Source organism: Drosophila arizonae, chromosome 3, assembly GCF_054131065.1.
Source record: "Drosophila arizonae isolate 15081-1271.41 chromosome 3, UAZ_ARI_1.0, whole genome shotgun sequence".
NCBI classification, from domain to species: domain Eukaryota; kingdom Metazoa; phylum Arthropoda; class Insecta; order Diptera; family Drosophilidae; genus Drosophila; species Drosophila arizonae.
In genome coordinates, this window is record NC_142923.1 from 22,734,886 (window position 1) to 22,756,160 (window position 21,275).

A 21,275-nucleotide genomic window follows, 5' to 3' on the forward strand; every position below is an offset into this window, starting at 1 on the left:
TGCAGGAGTACACAAGTTAGAATTCAAAATTTATTTTTTTTTTCGACAATTACTATAAAGCCCGCAGATAAAATTAAATTTATTTTGATGCCTGTACTGCAGCCTTGACAGCCCTGCTGTGCTCAGCAACAAACCAAACAGTTGGTTTTAGTCGATGTGGCAACGTTGACACGGTTCTCCTACGAAAGCATTTTATTTCCACGTTAAAGACGCAGAACACTTTTTATTCCAATGGGGCGAAGTAAATTCGTCTCATCTGCGCCAAAAAAGGTAATCCACGCAATTGAGGCTATTCGTAACACAAAAAATGCATTGTTAATTGCTGTTGTAATTTGCAGGTGATGCAGCACGGCGAGTTTATAAATCGCATACGAAAAACGCTTTACTATGGAGGTGTGGACACAACGGAGGCGGATATGGAAGTATCCATGCCATTTGCAGAATATGCCGCCGATCTATTCTCGGAGCCACATCGCGGCCACTCGCTGCATCGTTTGAGTTCAATTGCGGCTGGAAAAACCCATGCAACACCATGCTCCCTCATAATGGCGCTTATCTACTTGGATCGCTTGAATAGCATTGATCCCGGCTATGGCTACAGAATCACGCCACAGGAGCTATTTGTGGTGTCATTGGTAAGTGAAATTTGTTGTTCACGCTTTGCCAGCAGCTCGTGGCAGAAAACCTGTTGATTGATAACCCACCTTACGCGCAATAACGCATACATACATATTTGCGTGCATGTGTGTGCGCACAATCACTGAAAACACCAGTACACTAATGCTAAGAAATACACACACATACTTACACAGTCAAAAGCGTTCTAAAGCAGCGTTGCCCATAATGAGTGAATAATGTGAGCGTGTGTTTGTATGATCATTGTGTTGCTTGGCATTTATTTTAAACTAAATGAGGACAGCTGGCAGCTAAAACTGATAAGTCGTATTGACTGCATTGCATAGCATGCATATTTTTGTATATATAACTGTATGTTATATATGCAGTCTGTTATATGCAAGTTTTTGTTATATACAGTAGAATTTTTTGGCTGGTAGTCATGCACAAAGCTGTGACGTCACAGCTATGTGATTAATGCGCTTTCTAAATTCCATAACGAGAAAATAAGATGATTGTTATTATTTTGATTGTGGTTGGGCATTACATTTACTCTTAAATTATAACTAAGAACAGCGCTGCATTGCGTTGCACACATTATTTATGTAATTCTTTGTTATTTATAGCATTTTTGGTATTTGGCTTTTGGCCAGTGACATCACATGGTTACTCATAAACTTGTTTTGTTTTGTGTTTTTCTTTTCGACTTCCAGATGATTTCAACGAAATTCTATGCCGGCCACGATGAGCGTTTCTATTTGGAGGATTGGGCAAAAGAGGGCAACATGACCGAGGAAAAACTGAAACAACTGGAACTCGAGTTTCTGACAGCCATTGTAAATGCATTTATCATATTTCTACTTGAAATTATAATTATTAATTGTAAATTTTGTTTGTGTTGACAGGACTGGAAGATATACATATCGAATGAGCAATTTTTTGAAAAGCTGAGCAGCGTAGAGCGAACGCTGGCACAGCGTGAGGGCTTGCGGCGTGGCTGGCTAACCTACAGTGAACTGATGCAGCTATTGCCCAGCTTTACGTTAATGAAATTTCTACTAAATAACCTGGCTGTTTTGGCCCTGAGCTATGCGGCAAGTGTGTTCACAATTGCGGGCGCATTCTTCATTGCCAGCCAGCTGCCGGGCACACTATGGCATCGACGCAGCGATATAGGAAATGCCACGGCAACTGTTAACCCAACGCTCAATCCACTGAAGCCCATTGTGACGCCCAATGCCACAGATGCTGCGCCCGTTGGGCTGGCAACTCGAGCGGGTGCTGCACGCAATGACAGTTGCAATGCTTTGAATGTGGAAGCCGAACTTATGAAACTGGAGCAACAATATTGCGACGAGGAAAGACTGATTGCACTACAACGTAGGCAACGCGAGGAGCGACCCCCAAATCCTTTGTTACCGCCCAACTATCGAATGGACTATGCCACCAAGCAGCAGGACAACACCGAACATTGGCTGAACATCAAGTCACAATACAGCGATCAACGTCATTCGGCAAATAATTGGAATTGGAATGAAACCAGGAACACATCCGTCTTTTGGCAAGTCCTCAGCGAAGCGATATCTCATCAGTCGTTCTTGGTGCGCTGGCCGGAGCTGTGGCCAAAGTTCATCTAAAGTACGAGCCTCAATATTTCCTTCAACTCTCTTTTTCTTTTTTATTAAGAACAACATAATTTGTTCAATTTTACTTTGCGTGAGCAATTCTTTAAATAGTGTCAAATATTTAATTTGGCACACTAATAAATTATATTTTTTCAACAATAATAACATTTATAGTAATAATTCAAGTCCTTGTAATCGACTGTATAACACTCGTTCGAATTCCTCTAAAAGGATCAAATATACCCTTTTCACAATGTGAATGGGTAATTTAAAGGAAAAAAAAAAAAAAAAAACAATGAAAAATAAAGATTGATAATATAATGAAATGTATGAATTAACATTATCAATTTTATTTAATATAAAGGGACATTTTGTAGGTAAGTATTATAAAATTTAAAGCTTGAAAAGAGAGATGTTTTTTTTTTTTTTTTTTTATAAAGAAAATATTCTCTTAGTGAAAATCGCAAAGGACGGCGATCTTAGGTACTGCTGAAATTAAACAAGATTTGAAATTTTTCTTCAATTTAATATATTTATTTGTTAAGCTCTCTACAATTTGGACTTTGATATTGTACATAATGTTATTTTCTTTTTTTTTTTAATTTCTTGCTACGGGTTTACATATAATATGCAATTTCAATATATTTAAAGCCGTTCTTTTATTTTGGATTTATTTATTTATTTTTTATTTTTTTGGACAAATGGTTTTGGAAAAGCTTCAAGAAGTGAGGTGCATAGTTAAAGCAATTCGGAGGCACTTTACAGTGAAAGATGTAAATAATAATATTAATATTAATGAACTACTCGGCAGGCTTTAGATTAATATTAAGTTAATATAAGGTGTTTTCGCTAATCGTTAATGGATGACCATTGATTTAGGCATGTAATTCACTTTCAGCTAAGTTCACTACAAATATTTTGCTAGTTTTGATTCCTTGGTTTTTTTCTTGGACCTTTTGCAGCTACAATACATTGTCAATTTCGTATATATTTTATTAATTTGTTGTTTAAATTTTTACCACTAATTTGAATATCAATCCGAGACAGAATGAAAATAAATTGCTTAATTTGAGTTTTTCGGTTTTTCTATTTTGTTTTCTTTTTTTCTCTCTCTAAAAAGTGCAGTCAGGAAGTATATAATTGTAAAGCCTAGTTAATTACAAACACATTTCATCTTAAATAGTATTTAGTTAGTAGGTACATTGAGTGTCACTTTAGTTCGCTTGACTAAGTAAGAACTATGCAGAGCATTGTCCCATCTTTTAATCTCTTAAGACCCTAAAATTCAATAGTTGTGGCAATGCGGAAAATACAAGCACAAAAAAAAAAAACACAAATGATATTTTGTGTGTTTTGGGCAGAATGCGAACCCATTTTCTATTCAAATTGACCATTTACACTAGTTAAGACATTTACACTAAACAGCCAAATTAGTCCTCTGCCTTATTTTTTGATTCTTCACTCATTACCCACAAGGGACACATTCCGATCAGGCAGCCAGCTGTGATGCCAATGATGCGACCCTAGAAAAGAGCAAATATAAATATTAGTTTTAAGAATCATCTAGTTGGTAGGTACATACTAAAGGGCACGCTGCCCTATGCAGGGGTATATATCAATTAGTCTAAGATGTATGAATTAAAAGCAAACAAATCAAATTACGAAAAGTATTTTCTCTATGTAATTATTTGAGTATTTCCACTGAGTATTTCCTTGAAGTCTATTTCTATTTATTTTTTCTAAAGCATTTTCTCTAAGTCTATTTCTAAGTATTTCTTCTAAGCATTTCGTCTGAGTATAACCTCTAAGTATATCCTCTGAGTAATTGCTCTAATTATTTGCTCTAAGTAGTTTTTCTACTTTTTTCTTAGTATTTCCCCGAAATATTTCTTTTAATTATCTCTTCCAAGTCCTTAATGCTTAGCTGAACGATCATACACTTCACTTCACTTCACTTCACTACACTGAACGACTCACTCCCACGGAGCCCGGACGACTGAAGAAATGCTGCAGCTGCTGCCCTTTATATAGGGCGACTTTCACTCATACACTGGGTAGCGCTCAAATGTTGAGCTCGGTGCCAGGCAGAGGTCGTTGTAGTCGAGCTTTCAGTGACCAATGAGAGCACTCTCTGCTGCTGCAAGTATTCTAGCTTCGTTTTACTCAAATAGAAATACAAATACATATATAGACAACTTGAACGATCTTCTGCAATTAGGCAGTCAAACAGAGAGAGGCAGACTGTGATATAGAGAGGCAAGCAGAGAGACAGGTATACAGAAAAACGAACAGATATATAGGCAAACAAACACGTATAGTTAAATCGGATTACTCTGCCTAAGAATGGGTGTATGCTGGATATGCTAAATATTTGTTGTACATAAATACATATTTATAATTCTAGGATGACATAACAGAAGTTTCTTCTGTTAAGGACTAGAACTTTAAGAACTTCTGCATACTCAATTGCCACTAGCTCTTTTAGGAAGAAAGTGTGAACGAAATTCCCGCACTATGTCTATTCTGACTTTTTCATCTTGAATATTTTCATTATATATTCTTATATCTCTATTTTTTTAAATATTTTATAAACATATATATTATATATTATATTTTAGTTTCAAAGTTTCATAGCTCACCCAGCTGGAGGTTCGTTTGCTTGACTTCAATTCGAATTGTGCGGGCGTCATTCGCGGCTGTTTCAGGCCCAACATCTGGCATCCCTCCTCTACGTAGGTCGCCATCGTAATGCCCATAATATCACTTATGGTATTGCCCAAACCAGCAGCGGCCATTGTCGATACAGTTATAAAATGACCCAAAGTGCTTTCAATATATTCACCCTGAAAATTAAAATATTGCAAAATGCTTTGATTACTTAATTAGAAATTGTTGGTAGAAAAAGTTGCATTCGCTCTGAGCAATGTTAAGCTTGAATATATATTTTAAAAATATCTTACATTTTCATAATAATTATAATTTTGGTATTAATTAAACATATATAAAAATTTAATAAAATGTAAATAATAAAAAATAAAAAGTTTAGAGATGACTTGGATACATTCAAATAAAGTTAATTTATATTGGATTCATTACTTTCAATTTTTGTTACAAATTAAATAATTGATAATAATAAAAATATAAAAAACCATTTAGTTTTGTTTTTATCATAAATATTACAAATTTCTGGCAAAATTGTGCGATTTCAATAATGTTTCTATATTATCATTTGCATCAGAAAGTTTTTATTTCTAAAAGGCTTTTAGCTTTAAAAATATTTTATTCAGAAATTTAAAATTTTGTTAGTTCTACCACCATATCTATTATATATTATAAATTATACAAAATAGAAAGAAAATGGTCTGTTAAATACTTACGGCCATAATCATAATGAAATTGTCCAGGAAGCCAAATGCTACAAATGGCACGGCATTCACAAAGAAAACTGTGAAATGACGGAAAAAACGAAGGAAATGGAAGGGTATATTTACAAAATATTTTGTTTTTATATAAACTTAAGCTTTACTTACTGCTATACAATTGTCGAGCCGTTGGTGGTTCCGCCGCCTCGACTGTGAATAGAGAGAAAGAGAAAGAAAGAAAGAGAGAAAAAAATACAAAAATAAGTTAAATTTTCCACTTGATATATAATTTCATTGCGGGTTCCTTTTGATTGTAACTCTTTATTTATTAATTCATGTTTTTTCTTTATTATTTCTTTTTTTTTTACCAAGTTTCTTTTTGAGCCACTCATCGGGCACCGCACAAAAGGTGCCCGTTGGATCCACCTGGCCCACCTTATTGGATAGACGTCCGAAGCGTGTTCGCCAACTGCCAACAGCCAGTTGACCTTTAACATGATGATTATATATGTTGTTGTTGTAATTGTAGTGTTTGGTGTATTATTTATTTCCAGCATTGTGTTGTTGTGTGTTGTCGAGAATGATTCATTGTTGAAAATCAAAACACATGTGGTCAAAGGTGTTTACATATATGGAAATAAATAAAAAAAAAGAAGAAAAGAATAGTTTTTATAGTCATTAAATATGAGAGTCTGAAACATAATATTAACCTAATAAGTACCTAGTACTCACATGCCATGACTTAAATAATAACTAATTGAATGCATTAAGTTGAAAGAAAATTGCGACTAATTGAACAAAAATTATGGGGTATGAAGACTTAGTCGAAGGTTAAAAATAGATAATATTTAAATATTTGTTTATGGTTTATGTGTGTAATTTTATTTAAAATTTATTATTTTTTTTCTATCATATATTTTTTATTGACTTATAGTTCTTTCATTTTCTTTTCATTTATTTGTAATTTTTTAACTTAATCATTAATTTTGTGTTATTTCTGAAATGTATATAGCTTATATTTAAATTTGGTTACAATTTGGGAACATCTTGAAATAATTTAAAAAAAAGGATAAGCTAACAAAAGGAAACAATATTAATTATTCATTGTAAATTATATTTATTATATTCCTTTCACATTAAATATCCAATGGTTTTCATAAACATAACCTAAATATAAATATTCATGCAATTTGTAGCTTGCATTTTAATTTTTTTTTATAATTTGTCTTTCCACTCAGAGCGGTAATTGAAAAAGGTGAAAAGCTGAAAGGTGTCAGCACTTAATGAATAAAAAAAAACTCACGTAGCAGGCGCAACGTCATGCACAAGCAACCTCTTTGCAAATTACGCCATGCGAATTGCATTAAAATTGCATTTAACCTGCAACAAGGGCATAAATGGCTTTACGCATGGATGTATGCGCTAGCGTGTGTGTGTGTGTGTCTGCGTGTAATGTTTATACGTAGACCTTCTTTGCAATATTAATTTATGATTTTGGTGCAGAAATATGAAAACCGTTTTAAATTAAAAAAAAAAATGCTGCCAGCCTTTTTAGAGATTTTGTCATTTTCGACGAGGTGGCGACCCTGGAATGTCAAATTGCGAAATTTAAAAGGGAAAGAGAACTTGTAATCGCTTTATCAGGCAGCACTGTGAACGCGAAACTGATCCGAAAACAGTTAGTTTTGCAGCATATTTGAGCCTAGTTTAGCTTGTAAAGAGCGGGCCCATAGATGCAGTTTGTAGATACGCGTGTGGTTTTGTGAATTTTAAACCACCGAAAAATTCAATTAGGTTTTGCAAGAGCCTCACTTATCGGTAACATAATGCTGAAAATGCAGCCGCGCCAACGCAGTTATGGTTTATTATTTTTTTAGTCAATTGTGTGTGAACGTGAGTGCCGAAAGTGCGTAATGTATTTTGGCAGCACTTTGGGTGCCATTAGTTATTCAATTAACGCAAAAATGGGAAATTTACGTTAGTTCTACTTTTGCGAATTGCTCTCACGCATACCCGTATTATTTTGTGTTTCTGTTTGTTTTTATGCTGCACTGATACTAAAATAAAATAAGTTTTTCAATGGCCTCAGCTGTCGTTAATTTACCATTGCATAGTTTCACGCGTCGCAAATTCTGTCGCGCCTACGCAGCCGTGTGTGTAAATATATGCGCATGTATGTTTTTCTCCCTCGTATGCAAAGCTAGGATGCGCGTGTGTGTGGGTGTATATGTTTGCCTGTGTTGAAGTGCATAAACGACGCATTGTAGCAACACTTTGGGTGTCGTTAGCTTGCTCAGCACTTTGCCCTTTGTAATGTGCGTTTTAATTACGCTTAAAAGAGAAAGTCGACAGCAGAAAGAACATAAACAGACATACATAAATGCCTAACACTTGCACAGGTCAAACAGAGCTCGTAAATGTCGTGGTAATTATCATTATCGTCAGTGTTGCCGTTACCCCAAAGTGTGCAATTATTTTACAGCTACTCTCAGAACAATCGCAACGGCAGCGTGAGAGTGTGTGTTTTTGTGCTTTTCTTGTGGACTATGCAAATATGTATGGAGAATTTAGTGTTGGGTAAGTGAAAAATGTATATGTGAATTTAAAGAGAATATTATGGGATATTAACAGCTACATATGTATATATAAACATATATTTTATTTATTAGTTCAAATACTTATCAGATATTCTATTTTTCGTTTTAAAATTAAATAAACTTATTCAAACTAATTTGATTTGAGTTTCCGTTACATAGAGCACGTACTTATGCTTTGTAAAATTCTAGTTGGCGTCTGATTCGAATTACTCTAGCTAACTCAATTCAAGTTGGATTTCTATATACTTTAAGTATATTAAAAGTTTTTGTTATCTTAACACAATCAATAATTATTTCAATAATTACAATTGTAATTAGTTTAACTAAAAATGTATTTCGTGCGTAATTTAATTGCGGTTATCAATTAACCCGTCACACGCTAACTGCGGGGTATAAATCATATGCCACAAGGGGTCACTTTGTCATTAGGCAGCGCCGCTCTCTCGCATCAGTTAAATATATATGTACATATGTATGTGTGGAAGTAATACATATGTAGTATACGCGCACGTGAATGTTGTTTGGCTCGTAAAAATAAAATCCCTAGACAAGCCAAGTCGTTTGTTTAATGCCTGAACACTGAAGCAATTTTCAGGGCAATTATGTCGTTTAGCTGTCGGCTAAGTGTTTAAGCATAAAATTCACACTTGGCTTGCCAAATCTCAGCAAAAAAGGCCACAGGACCATAAAGCAGACGAAGCGCATTGTTTGACTATAGAAATACCCGAACTAACTCTCTGCTAATTAGAATTTAATAAAATGTGAACCAGTAATTTTCAAGGATTACTCAACAATGGGCTAACCAAAGGCATCGCACGAAGTCGAGTGCTTTTAGATCCGAATGAATTAATACAAAAATATAAAGATTTGTAATTATTTAATAATATTACTGCTTTATATTTAAATAATTTAAATAGCGGTTCGCCAAGGCATTGACGCCGAATGATATCTAGTGTTATGAATCGATTATATTATAAACATTATTTTATGGGTGTTCCTAATCAATTTAAATATAGAGACTTTTAATTTTGGTCTTCATTAAAGCTAAATTTGTTAACATATCGATTTTTTTTTTAGTTTCGCATCCTTAAATATACATTTAAAAATGTAAAGAACCGCTTCCTTTACGCCTAATAAATATAATATTTTTTATTAAATATATATATATATTTTTTTAAATTCAATTAAATAAACTAAAGCTAGTGATTTGATTTTAACATATCCAACTGTACATGTCCTAGGCACACATTGCCTGCGCGGTGCGGGTATTCCCCATAGAGGCCGCAAGGGCAATCAACTGACCTCGACACATCCCGTTTTTTTCGCGTGCTGCTCAGTGTGTCACATGTGCGTATATAAGCATGCACACACACCCACATGCAAGCAAACATATACATGCATACACACATATGTATACAGAGAGAGACAGATAGAGAGAGGGAGAGAAAGAGTGACGGCAGGCAGGCAAAAATTGTAACGTGCGCTGGAAAGTAGGCAACACTCGATTTGCACTCAAAGTGAAATCTGGGTGAGTTTCGCTTTCTTCCCTTTGCTCTTACTTTTGAAGACATATATAAATATACGGCTATACGACCACAAGACGCAAACCGTATTGCTATCATGACTAAGGCAATTTCACTCAAGAGAAGCAACAGGAAAACGTGATGTGTGGCTGTGTGTGTGTGTGTGTTTGCTGCCAAGTGAACTGCAGCACAAATAGTAGTAGTACAGACTCAATTTGAATGGAATGTGTTTGTCTGTGTGTGACTTTATGTGTGTCGACAATTTGCATAACATTTACTTGCGCTTATTGTCTGCTTCGCCCGAGGCTGCTCTTGCTTCAGCTGCTGCTTTAACTGTTTAGCATATAAATTGGCTAAAACTATGCACATGCATATCCATATGTATGTATTAGTATATTCTCTAGTTTAAATTTAAAAAAAAATTAAAGCCCCAAGTTCAAGTTACATAACAAATGAACAAGTCAAGAGGCTCGCCCGCAGGCACGCAACACAAATTAGCCAATGTGTATTCTACATAGGAACGGCAACTGTTTGCTAGTAGTGCTATGTACATACATATGTGTGTGTGTGTGTGTGTGTGGGATGTGTGAGCGTGGTTTGTGCTAGTCAAGGCAGCTAAATTTAAATGACTTAAGAACCCTACTCAAGCCAGCGACGTTCGCTAAAGTAGAACACAACAGCAAATGGATTTTATCATTGGCGGTTTTTTGGGCCTAGCAAACGAATTTTTAATGTGTTTACTGTTACGTTTGCTGTGGTGACATGGAATTTCAAGGGAATTAGACTATAAATTATTAAATTAGATATGTAATTAAAAATGACCTTTGTCAATTTGCAGATATTTTAGGGGAACTGATATATATGTCAATAAATAATAATGTTATACAGATAATAATATTTAAATAATAAAGGAAATTAAAAATGAATGAATTCAATATGAAATAAGACATTAGATATATAAATTAATAAATACAAATTATAAAAAAAAAAATATAAAATAAATTTGAATAATACATTTTCCATATAAATATATAAATAATAAATAAATCAATTTTTTGGTATGTATTTCGATCAAATTATCTTATAGATAGAATAAAGATAAAAATATATATTATATTAATATATGTATATATTATGTCTTCCTGAACAGATTCATTAATTTGTTGCATTTTGTTCCCATTGTTCATTTCTAAAGCATGTTTCTCTTTTATAAATTGTAATTTTCGGTGTCTTGCGATTTATTGGCAATCAAAATAGCGTTATATTTTGAGGACTGTTATATCTCTAAACGTGCTGCATTTTCTGTTCCTATCTAGCTTAGTTTTCTTAAGGAATTTAAGGAATTTCTGAAAATATATATATTGAATTTAAACTCAATTAACAATTGTTAAAAAAAAAATAAATATCTTCTATTATATACCAAATATAATTCTCTACCAAATTACTTTTAAAACCTTGCTAATCCGCCCACAAAAATTACAATAATGAAATTCTCTTGAAAGTCTCGCAAAATAATGGAAAAAAATGTTTATATTTTTGTTAGCCGGAACTGCTCTGTTAATGCTGGCGAAATTCAAATATTCTTTGCTCTTCTTCCGTTTTATATAAAGTGAAACTTTGTTGTTATTGCTTTTTATATAAACTCAACTAATGCTGCGGCTGCTACAATCAAAGAGGTCATGAAAACAGAGCATAAAAACTTTGTAAGCCAGCTTTGTGTGTGTGTGTGTGTGGGTGTACCAGATATGTATATGTGTATATACATATGTGTGTGTGTGTTGATATACACGTATTTAGTCATGTATACCTGCCCGGGCTGTTGCTGCTGTTGCTTCTGCCTCTCCTTCAGCACCCAAAAAGCTTAACGTGCACCGTATTCAATTTATCGCTTTGCTTTTTGTTCTGCTGTTGCTCTCTTTTTTATATTTTGTTGCCCTTGTTTTATTCTCACGCTCTCTGCATGTCTGTCGGCTCGTCTGTTTGTTGTGCTTTGGGTCGAGTTGCTTTGTTTTATGACTTTGAAAGGAGCACACACACAGCAGGAGCAGCAGGAGCAGCAGCAGTAGCAGCAGCAGCAGCAGGAGCAGCAGTAGCAGGAGCAGCCTGTTGCCTGGCTCTTCAAACTTGATGGCATTTTTCTCGCACTCACTTTTATCCACACCCCTATTTCTTTCTCAGGTGGCATCTCCAGATGCTGTCAAACACATCGGCACGTGCTTTTCTAAAGTAAGGAAGAAAATTTTGCCAAATTGATTTAAATTGCGAGAGGCAGAGTTTTATGTTGCATACTTATGCAGCGCGCTGCCATGAATGACTCATTTAGTGCTGCTGAATAATATCCAGCAGCGAGAATAAAGTGAAAGAGAAGGAGAGAGAGATAGACAGAGAGAGCGATAGTTACTGTATTTCAAAATGCTGTCATAAAATTCGACGGGCACTCGGCTCACATTTCTTGTTTGAATTTTGAGATGCTTTCTCATTTTTCACTTATTTTACTTTACTTGTCCTTTTTTCCGTTTTCGGTTCATTTAACAAGCTTTTAAGGTGTCCTTAAATATTACAACTACAAAATGGACAGTGAATTGCCGTAATAATCATTTAGAATTGCAAACTTAATTAAGTAATTAACTATTGGAATTTTTAAATTATTTTATTCATTACGATTTTAAGGATTTAAGATGAAAAATTAAATATTTTAAATAAATATAGAAATAACCAAAAATAAATAATTTTTTTTTTATTTTTTATTTACATGTGTTCTGTAAACATTCTGTTCAAATTGAAAATCCTAAATATTTTTTATAGTTGTACGAATTATACAAATAAATATATATACGTGTATAATATATATATTTGTTAAATAATATACTTTTTTCTATTATCTCTATCTATAGTATGTATTTTTTTTTTATTATTGAACATAACAATTGAAAATCTTTAATATTATGTATATTTAAAGAAAACAAGATTTATAAACATACATATATTATTTTCTTAATTTACTTATTCTTCGTAAGCATTCCATGACAATTTAAATGGAATATTTTACCCCCATTTGAAATTCAATCAGATATAACGCTTAATTTATCTTTATTCAAGATTTTTATTCGTGTTCGTGCATGCGTTTGTTTTTTTTTTTTTTTTTGCCATGCATATTGATTTTTCGCTTTGCATTTTTTGTACGAGTTATCGTAATAGTGTAAAATTTATTGTTTGCTGTGCGGACTCATTTGTTAGCCCATGAAATAGCTGCATGCACGATATATAAATTCCAGCTTGGCTGGGCTTATAAATGATGCAGCTATCAAATAGGTTGCATATGGCTCGCCTACGGAGCAACCTCTCCTCTCCCTAGGCGGCTATAAATTCCCTTGGCTGGGCCTTTGGTAATTGTGATAAATGAAGCCCCGAAGCAAATGTAAATTTGAAATTCTGGCTCTTGTTGGCCAAGTAAACATGGGGAAGCGGATACAATGCTTAGTTAAGTCTGAATGGAGGTCAAATAACGCTTAATAGAATCTCTCTGTACGCAGCAAAGCCCAAGAAGAGAGCATGAGAAAGGGACAGAGAGAGAGAGAGAGAGAGAGAGAGGGAGAGAGAGAGAGAGAATGAAGTGGTTTGGTGCTGTAGTTTCTTGAGCAGCTGTTCGCTTCAAGGCTCAACGACTTTTTCTCGCTCAGCACGATGAACATCATTTAATGTGCCCGGGGCAGACAAGTGGGCGTGTGTTTTCGAGGGCGTTTATGTAGGTGTGTGTGTGTTTAAGTGTACGAAAATCAGCTTCGACCAACCCTAATAGCAAACGAATTGCCTCTTGCTGCTTATCAAAGTTAGCTGGGCTTACTCTGTGTGTGTTGTGTTAAGTGTGTGTGTGTGTGTGCCTGGAGGTTTGTTCAGCAAATATTGTGCGACATTCCACTTTTGCGGCTGTAGCTAACAAGAGAAAAAGAAGAGAAATCATAAAAAACGAGTGCCTGCTGGTATTTTGAGTGCGCCAGTCAACCGCTAATTTGATTAACTTGGCTCTTTATTCAAGTATCAAAGCCCTTTTCAGGCCAACAAGCATAAAGCGAAGCTGTTGCAAATTGCCTTCAGAAGCAACAGTTGTTGTTGAGCGCATTCAACTAAATCGCCAAATGGAAATGGCGCTATATACAGACATCATCTTAAATACGGATTAAATTTTTATGGCTTTTGTATAAAAATTGTAGCTTATGTAATAGTTATTTATAGTAAATTGTTGCTAATAATGTAGGTGTTATTTAATATTAAAGGTTATTTAAAGTAAATCTGTTCAACAATAACAGGGCTTTACTGTACTACTTTAAATTTAATCGAGTTTTGCTATTAGCTGTAATTTTAATATTAAATATTTTAATTTTGATTTCAAAAATTGGCCTTTCAATATTGAGTTACCGCAAGTGCTGTATAAACTCTAGCTGCAATCCTTATTTCAGTATTTCCCACTCGCTCACTCTCAGCTTAACTCATTTAAAATTAGAATTTAGTACGTTTTTAGCGCACAGCCTTCACACTAATACATTTGTAATTAAATACTACGTACTTCACTCACAGTTCGCTTTGAATGTATTGCAGCCATGTGCATACATACACATGCATGCTATTGTCTTTCGTTCGTTTTACACATGTTTAGATCAGGTATGTTAATCTCACGCTCTCTCTACCAAGTCTCACTGCTTACTTTAGGCGATACAGCTAAATGCGCATACATGCACGCATTCTCTCTCGCTTTCTTTTTGTACCTATTTAGATCAGGCGCTCATCGCTTAATCGTTCGCCTTGTCCGCACTCTGGCGTTACAGCTGATTGCACACAGACATATTAACATTGATGCAGCTGAGCTTACATACACACTTGCAAGCATTCACTCTTGATTTCGTTTTACGCATTTTGGCCTGTGTAAAGCCCTACAGCTGAGCGTACACATGTACTTGTATGCTTTCGCTCTAGCTCTTTATTTATACACTCTTGAGATCAGGCGCTGACGGACGGAATCGTTCGGCAGTCTACACATTTATACTCTCTTTACGATTGAGGGATAGTGTCTTACAACGGTGCGCTCTTCAAAGCCTTCAGCTTGCATTACGCACAACTGCCAAAGGCAAGAGTGCACACATACATACGTACATTCATGAGCATATTCGCTTTACAATAAATTTAGATGCTCATCGCCTAAATCGCCTGTACTAATAAAAAATACTCTAGTGCACGCAACTTATTATTTATTATGGCTCTCGTGCTCATTGGAGTCTCACTTTATATCGCAGAAAGTGCATCACAGCCATTGCAATGGCGTGTGTCAAGTGCTCACAAATACATGCATGCATTATCTCCTTTGCTGACAGCATATACAATATGCACCCTCCACACATGCATACATGCACATGTATACATCTGTTATTATAATGCTCTGCCAGGGCACTCTTGAGCATTTCTATGCAACAAAGGAGTGCGAAGCAAATCGGAAGCAAAATGTAATTTCCGTATTCCGGCTAAAGATTAAAGAAATTTTATTCTGTTTGACCTCAGTAATACTGCAAAGGTCTTTGCAGTCCAATTTGCCAAATAAATAGTTTTTATACAGCTAAAATTCTGTGTTGACTTTTAGCGTTTAGAGATAGCAAGAAACTTGAGACTTTATCTGTTTATTTAAGAAGTAAAATGATAAGAGCTAATGAATAAAATGAAAAGGGAATTTTTAATTTGATGTAATTATTATATCAAATTAAAAATTCTTAAAAATTTTAAATCAGTTGATCTTATTTATCTTTATTATCAAGTCGAAAATAAATCAATTAAATTGATTATTATTATTCTAAACTCACATTGAATCTTATTTACTTTTTTTTCAACCTCGAATTGCAATAATCTTTAACTCTTTCAGCTAACTGCAGCAGTCAATGAAATTTGCTTTTAAACTATTTACAACCTTCTAATTTCTTTATCAAACTACTTGAAATCCCTTTTTATTGACGCTCAAGTGCCCAATGTATCAGCTACATGACTAAGAGCTTGTTTCACGTAACATTTGCTTAGCTCAAATATTTATCAAATCACTCAACACGTTCTTATCAAACAAAAAACAAGAAAGAAAAGAGCAAAAATTACGTGTGGAAACTCGTGAAACTTCTTGGCTGATGAGTTGAGATAGGGAAGACTCGAATCAAGTGTTGGTAAATGCAGTTTTTATTTTTGCTCTTTCTGCTTTGCTTTCCTAACCAAATTTGTTTCCATTCAGTAGCAGAAAAAAAGCCAATCAAAAAGTTTTACAGAGCCAACAAAAATATCTGTTAGCAACAGAGAGGGAGTGAGAGAGAGATAGAAAAAAAGGCAGAATAAAGGCTACTGTTGGTTGCGCGTCAGCTGCGACGTTGACGTCGACGTCCAGTGCGTAAAGCAGTTTCGGCAAGTTTCAACCAGCTGCAGGCGGCGCAAAAAGTTTTGTGTGGTTTTTGTTGCTGCTATTGAAATTTTAATGAGCAGCCACTAAACGAGCAGAGAAATGCGTTCCCATTGTATGTATGTAGTACATACATATGTATACTCCATGCCTTGTGCTGCGAGCAACTAAATGTAAATACAAACATGTTCACACACACTATATATACATGTGTATATGTATATATGTGTATATCCGATATTTGAAAACAAATGCATGATTAAATGCGCATATTTAATGACGTTGTCGGCTTGTAAAACGCCAAACGCACATACCCAGATTTATAGTGCTGAAATAAATTTGTTTAGATGGGTGCTTCAAGGACAGATGTTTAGCATATTTTCTTGCTAGCTAAATGTTCTTAAGACTTTGTGTCCAACTTAAACGTAGCTTAGATTGAGCTAGCAACACACTCAGCAACAAGCAACAGCATAGAACTATGTATTTGTTTCTCTTATTCCCTATCTTAACAAAGCTTCGAATTATGTTTAGCAACAATTTGTTGCCATCGACAAGTTGCTGAGAAGTTTGTGTTGCTAGCGACATGATCTAATGCAACATGATGTAAGCCTTAACACTGTGCTCGCAATACTGTTAGCAATAAATATGAACTGTTAAGCTTACTTGATTGTAGCTAGAAATGTTGCGTAATACATTTTTTGTTTAAATATTTTATTTGCAATCTTTCTTGTATAAAACAATAGGCATATCTTTAAGCAATAATTATAAATAACCGGATGGTTTGAACTCCAACGAACATGAACTTTAGCTTTTGTTTGCAACATTTTTGAAATTAATTTTAGTTATAGTAAACAAGCCAATGTTGTTGAATATACATGGATATTTACTAAGTACTTACATTTTAATAAAGTTAACAGAGGCACTTTTATCCACATATAATGATTAATATGTATGCAAATAATAATATGTACATATGTATGCAAACATATACATATTTATGAACTGCCAAATTGTTGCCAAACATTTTTATCCTCATGCATCTCAACAAGTCATCAAATGTTGCCCATTAATTTCTCTATCAACATAAAATCAAATCAAATGTTGCCAAAGACTTTCTTTAGTTCTAGCAGCATTATTAGCAAAATGTTGCTAGAAATGTTTATAGTTATGTGGCCAATTCAGTTTTCTATTCACATTAATTAACTCAATTGTTGACAAAAATCGACTGCATTATTATATTTTGATGAGCTCCCAATTTAGCAGCAAAATGTTGCTAAACATGTTTATCAACATGCGTCTCAATAGCTCATCAAATGTTGCCACTTCATTTCGCTATCAACATCGATCAAATGTTGCCAAGGACTTAATTAGTTAAACCAGCATTATAAAGTGCTTATTTGATAATCTTTTTCAGCCAACAATATTTTAACCCATGCAACATAAATTCTAAGCCAACATGAAATCTTACTAACGCGTCAACAACTGTTGCCAATCATTTCTCTATCCTGTACAGGAATCACAAGCAAACTCTTAAATCATGCTAATGTTGCCATCGCTTAGGCTGTTCAGGCAAATTTCATATATTTGGATCAGTTGAATAAATGATGCCGCACATTTCGCACACAGGGTGGACGGGACTGTGAGAGGGTGTGCGTGCGCACAGGAAACTGGAAAATCTGTGCGTTGATTTCCTGGGCTGTTGGCGCCCAGGAGTCACGTACGCCCAAAAGGAAAGCTGTGTGAGACTGGCGCAGACCAAATTAGGCATCAGTTACTTATAGAAGCTTTGCTTCTGGCATTGGCAGTGGGCGTGGCGGTGGGTGTGGGGGTGGCATGACGCGGCTATGTTGCTCACATACTACTTATAATTAAGACTTGACTATTTAATTATGCAGATTAAAATTTGGACAATTAAGTATATAGATATCTATATATATTTATATTGATGTATTGTCATGTTTTATAAACGCATTGAAATATATAATTTCACAGCTGAGAGCCTACAGCGCTTGGCTATAAAAGCCCAACATTTAGCCATCAATGACAACAGTTTAGTTTGCTAATTGACCAAGTTAACAACATGCAACGTTTTGTGTACTCTGTGGCCTGTGTCGCCTTGCTGGGCGCCGCTTTGATTGCAGCCTTTGATGAGAAGGAAGCCCTTGCAAAATTCATTGAGAAGGCCGAGCAGTGCAAGGACGAGGTGGGCGCCAGCGATGCCGAAGTCCAAACCATCGTCAAGCATGAAGCGGCCAGCACCTATGAGGGCAAATGCCTGCGCGCTTGCATCATGAAGAGTTTCCATGTGCTGGGTGAAAATGGCAAACTGGACGTGGAAGCTGGCCGAGAGAAGGCAAAGCAATACACTGGCAGTGATCCGGCCAAGCTCGAAATGGCCCTGGAGATCGGAGATATCTGTGCGGCGATACCCGTGCCCGATGACCATTGCGAGGCTGCTGAGAAGTACAGCCTGTGCTTCAAGGAGGAGGCCCACAAGCGTGGACTGATCTAAATATATATACATTTATATATATATTAAATAGGCAGCGATCGAATATGACCCCAAACGAATTTACCAGGATTTTGAGTATACCTAAATATAGTTTAACGTAAGCATATTTTTATAACTTCTACCCAATTAGAGTGGGTAAAAAGGTTTATAATAAAGTGGAGCAATTATTTATCACAGGCAAAGGACAAAACATATAGTTTTGAATTGATCTGAGAATACTAAGCTATAAATATCATAATATGCTTGATGCAAATATTTCAAATTTATGATATTTACACATCATTTTGCAAAGCAATATCAGTAGAAAAACTGTTGTTGGAGTTATGCTATTAACATTCTGTTAATAGCCAGCAGGTGGGGGAGTAGCAATTCCTGTTAATGGAATCTGGCATTAAACGTATTAAATAGGCGAAAGCCCCAATTGCTAGTTATGATGATTTTCTCTATTTATACATTATCACTAATATAAATAAAATTAAAAATCTCATATTCAATAATTTGATAAGTTATCTGAGGTACTATTTGAGTTTAAAATTAAATTTTTCAAGTCTTTTAGAAATAACAAGCATGTAAACTTTTTAGAATAAATTAAAAAAAAAAAAAAAAAGTTGAAATTAAATTATTAATTATTGTTTTTAGCTCGGTTTATGAATTTCTTTTTGAAGAAGCTTCAAGTTAAGAAATGAGTTTATTATTTTTTAATATTATAATTTAATATGTGAAAATAAATACATTTTCTGAGTTATAAAAGCAATACAAAATTGTGTATATATTATTTACCTACATGTTTGAAAATTTGCATTGCATGCATTTTGAATTTTCTTCTTTCATAAGAATTATTAAATCAATGTATGTTTTATTACTGTGTGAAGTATGTTTAACATTTTAAAAATATTTTTATATTTTAAACATAATCCTAATGCATTCAGATGAAAGTCGCATTAGATTAAAAATTAATGTCCGATTAGGATAACCTAATAGGAAAATTTCCTTTCACTGTTTTTAACATCTTTAGAATTTAGAAATCTGTTTTGATTTGGGTATAATCTGTTTTTGTAATACTACATTGAGTGAAATTAATGTAGAAAGTTTCATTTATTTGATAAATGTTGTCTACAAAACTTGCTATAAATAGCATATGTGCATGAATATGCATATATTTTTTGATATACTGTCTAAAATTTCCAAATTATAAGTAGGGCATTTCATGTGCTAACTTTCATTTATTTGTTAAGCAAACTTCATTGGCTTTTTGCTTAATGTTAAGAGTTAAGATCTAATAGATCTATAAGAAAGAGTGCTACTTACTTTCGTACTGTTTCTTCTCCTTGTCCGCTTCAAGCTTAAACATTGCATCCCTTAAATTATGGCGTTCATCTGCATCCAGATTGCAGAGCAGCTCCATGGCACGTTCGCTGTTCAGGTGCGTGCTGAACTTGGAGTATTTGCGGCTACAGATGGGCAAATGTTGCTGCAGGTTGCTGCTGCTGCTGTTGTTGTTGTTGTTGCTGCTGCTGCTGCTTTTGCTAATGTTGCTGATGCGGCTGTCATTGTTGCTATTCGCCAGGCAGGTGAATTTACGGTAATTGTTGTTGGCGGGCAATTGTTGTCGATTCTGTATGTGACGCACTAAGTGCCGTAAGTTAATGCGGTAGATTTGCTTCATCGTTGCTGTTGCTGTCACTATTGTTGTTATATTTGTCACTCTTATACAACTGTGGCTTTCGCGATCAAACTTGTGACGTCACTGAGCGCTAGAGCAGCGTACTAAAATAGCTTCGCTGTTTTGCTGCGTACGATTTCGTCGTATGTGTAAAAATTGGCATGTGCCTGTGTGCATGTGCCTGTGTGCGTGTGCCTCTGCGTGTATGTGTATTTGCGCGCTGTCTGTGTGCATAAACAATAACAGAAGCTGCGCTTTGGGCTCTGCCGCTGCCACGCACCACCACAGGAGAAACAATGCCTAAGAACCGAGCCACGACCCGCTGACCACAAAATTTGTTGCGTCTGCAACTTCGTTGCCCGTTCGACTGAGTGTCAACGCGTTGCTTGAACGGCGCCGAAGTTCACCTAAAATACGCACACATCCGAAAAGCTTTCTCTTGCTCCCACTCTCTCACGTTGGCAGGCTCTCAGGCTTTCGTGCTCGTGCTCTCCGTTAAGTTTTTGTGGACACTTTTTGCGCTTTAAATTCTGGATTCGAACAGCTGTTTGCATCGCCTACGCACGATGGTTCGCGTTGTGTGTCTATCTTTGGTTGCTGTTTAGGGGCACATGCACGGTGCAATTTATGCATTTTCAGATCGTTAATGCATTTTTGAGCGAGAAAAAAACCAAACTGGTAAAACAGAAATTTTATTATTTTATTAACCAGAATGTTTGACAGATGTTTAGAAAAAGAGCTGAAAAAAATTCGCCCATATTGAGTTTAATACAATTTTAGATTAAATAAAATACTCAATTATTTTATATTTTTCATTTTTAAAATTATAGATATGGGGTTTTCTTAAATAATATATTTATTTTATTGAACACCATATATCGATCTGTCGTTACGTGTAAGAGCCGTTTGGAATTATTATGGCGTGAAAATTAATGGTCACTCTAAATTTTTAGTGCT

The 21,275-nt window shown here is 35.0% G+C and overlaps 3 protein-coding genes across 4 annotated transcripts; 2 read left to right on the forward strand and 1 right to left on the reverse strand.

The window, feature by feature from the left end:
- The first annotated feature begins 89 nt into the window (after positions 1 to 89).
- Positions 90 to 2,405, forward strand: LOC108610762 (protein CNPPD1). Its single transcript, XM_018003049.2, has 4 exons — positions 90 to 270; positions 339 to 635; positions 1,329 to 1,451; positions 1,521 to 2,405. Exons 1-4 carry the CDS (start codon positions 232 to 234, stop codon positions 2,250 to 2,252), a joined length of 1,191 nt encoding a protein of 396 aa, XP_017858538.1. The 5' UTR covers positions 90 to 231; the 3' UTR covers positions 2,253 to 2,405.
- Positions 2,406 to 3,582: 1,177 nt separating this feature from the next.
- Positions 3,583 to 21,032, reverse strand: LOC108609535 (uncharacterized protein C03B8.3). Of its 2 annotated transcripts, XM_089463659.1 has the most exons (6): positions 19,964 to 21,032; positions 5,971 to 6,090; positions 5,771 to 5,812; positions 5,618 to 5,685; positions 4,880 to 5,083; positions 3,583 to 3,763 (listed from the first exon to the last, which is right to left on the reverse strand). In XM_089463659.1, exons 1-6 carry the CDS (start codon positions 20,319 to 20,321, stop codon positions 3,671 to 3,673), a joined length of 885 nt encoding a protein of 294 aa, XP_089319785.1. In that variant the 5' UTR covers positions 20,322 to 21,032; the 3' UTR covers positions 3,583 to 3,670. The 2 variants fall into 2 exon arrangements, with proteins under 2 accessions (XP_089319785.1, XP_089319786.1); XM_089463660.1 differs by lacking the exon at positions 5,971 to 6,090.
- Obp28a (Odorant-binding protein 28a) lies at positions 18,171 to 18,845 on the forward strand. Its single transcript, XM_018003054.1, has one exon. It carries the CDS (start codon positions 18,224 to 18,226, stop codon positions 18,653 to 18,655), a length of 432 nt encoding a protein of 143 aa, XP_017858543.1. The 5' UTR covers positions 18,171 to 18,223; the 3' UTR covers positions 18,656 to 18,845.
- Positions 21,033 to 21,275: the final 243 nt, after the last annotated feature.

Bases quoted from the DNA above. Each gene is read 5' to 3' on its own strand.
- LOC108610762 (XM_018003049.2), top strand. From the start codon at position 232: ATGGGGCGAAGTAAATTCGTCTCATCTGCGCCAAAAAAG. The intron at 271-338 runs GTAATCCACGCA...TGTAATTTGCAG, and splicing joins TCTCATCTGCGCCAAAAAAG to GTGATGCAGCACGGCGAGTT. The intron at 1,452-1,520 runs GTAAATGCATTT...TTGTGTTGACAG, and splicing joins TCGAGTTTCTGACAGCCATT to GACTGGAAGATATACATATC.
- Obp28a (XM_018003054.1), top strand. From the start codon at position 18,224: ATGCAACGTTTTGTGTACTCTGTGGCCTGTGTCGCCTTGCTGGGCGCC.
- LOC108609535 (XM_089463659.1), bottom strand. From the start codon at position 20,321: ATGAAGCAAATCTACCGCATTAACTTACGGCACTTAGTGCGTCACATA. The intron at 6,091-19,963 runs GTAAGTAGCACT...ATCATGTTAAAG, and splicing joins GGAGAAGAAACAGTACGAAA to GTCAACTGGCTGTTGGCAGT. The intron at 5,813-5,970 runs GTAAAAAAAAAA...CTCTATTCACAG, and splicing joins GTGGCTCAAAAAGAAACTTG to TCGAGGCGGCGGAACCACCA.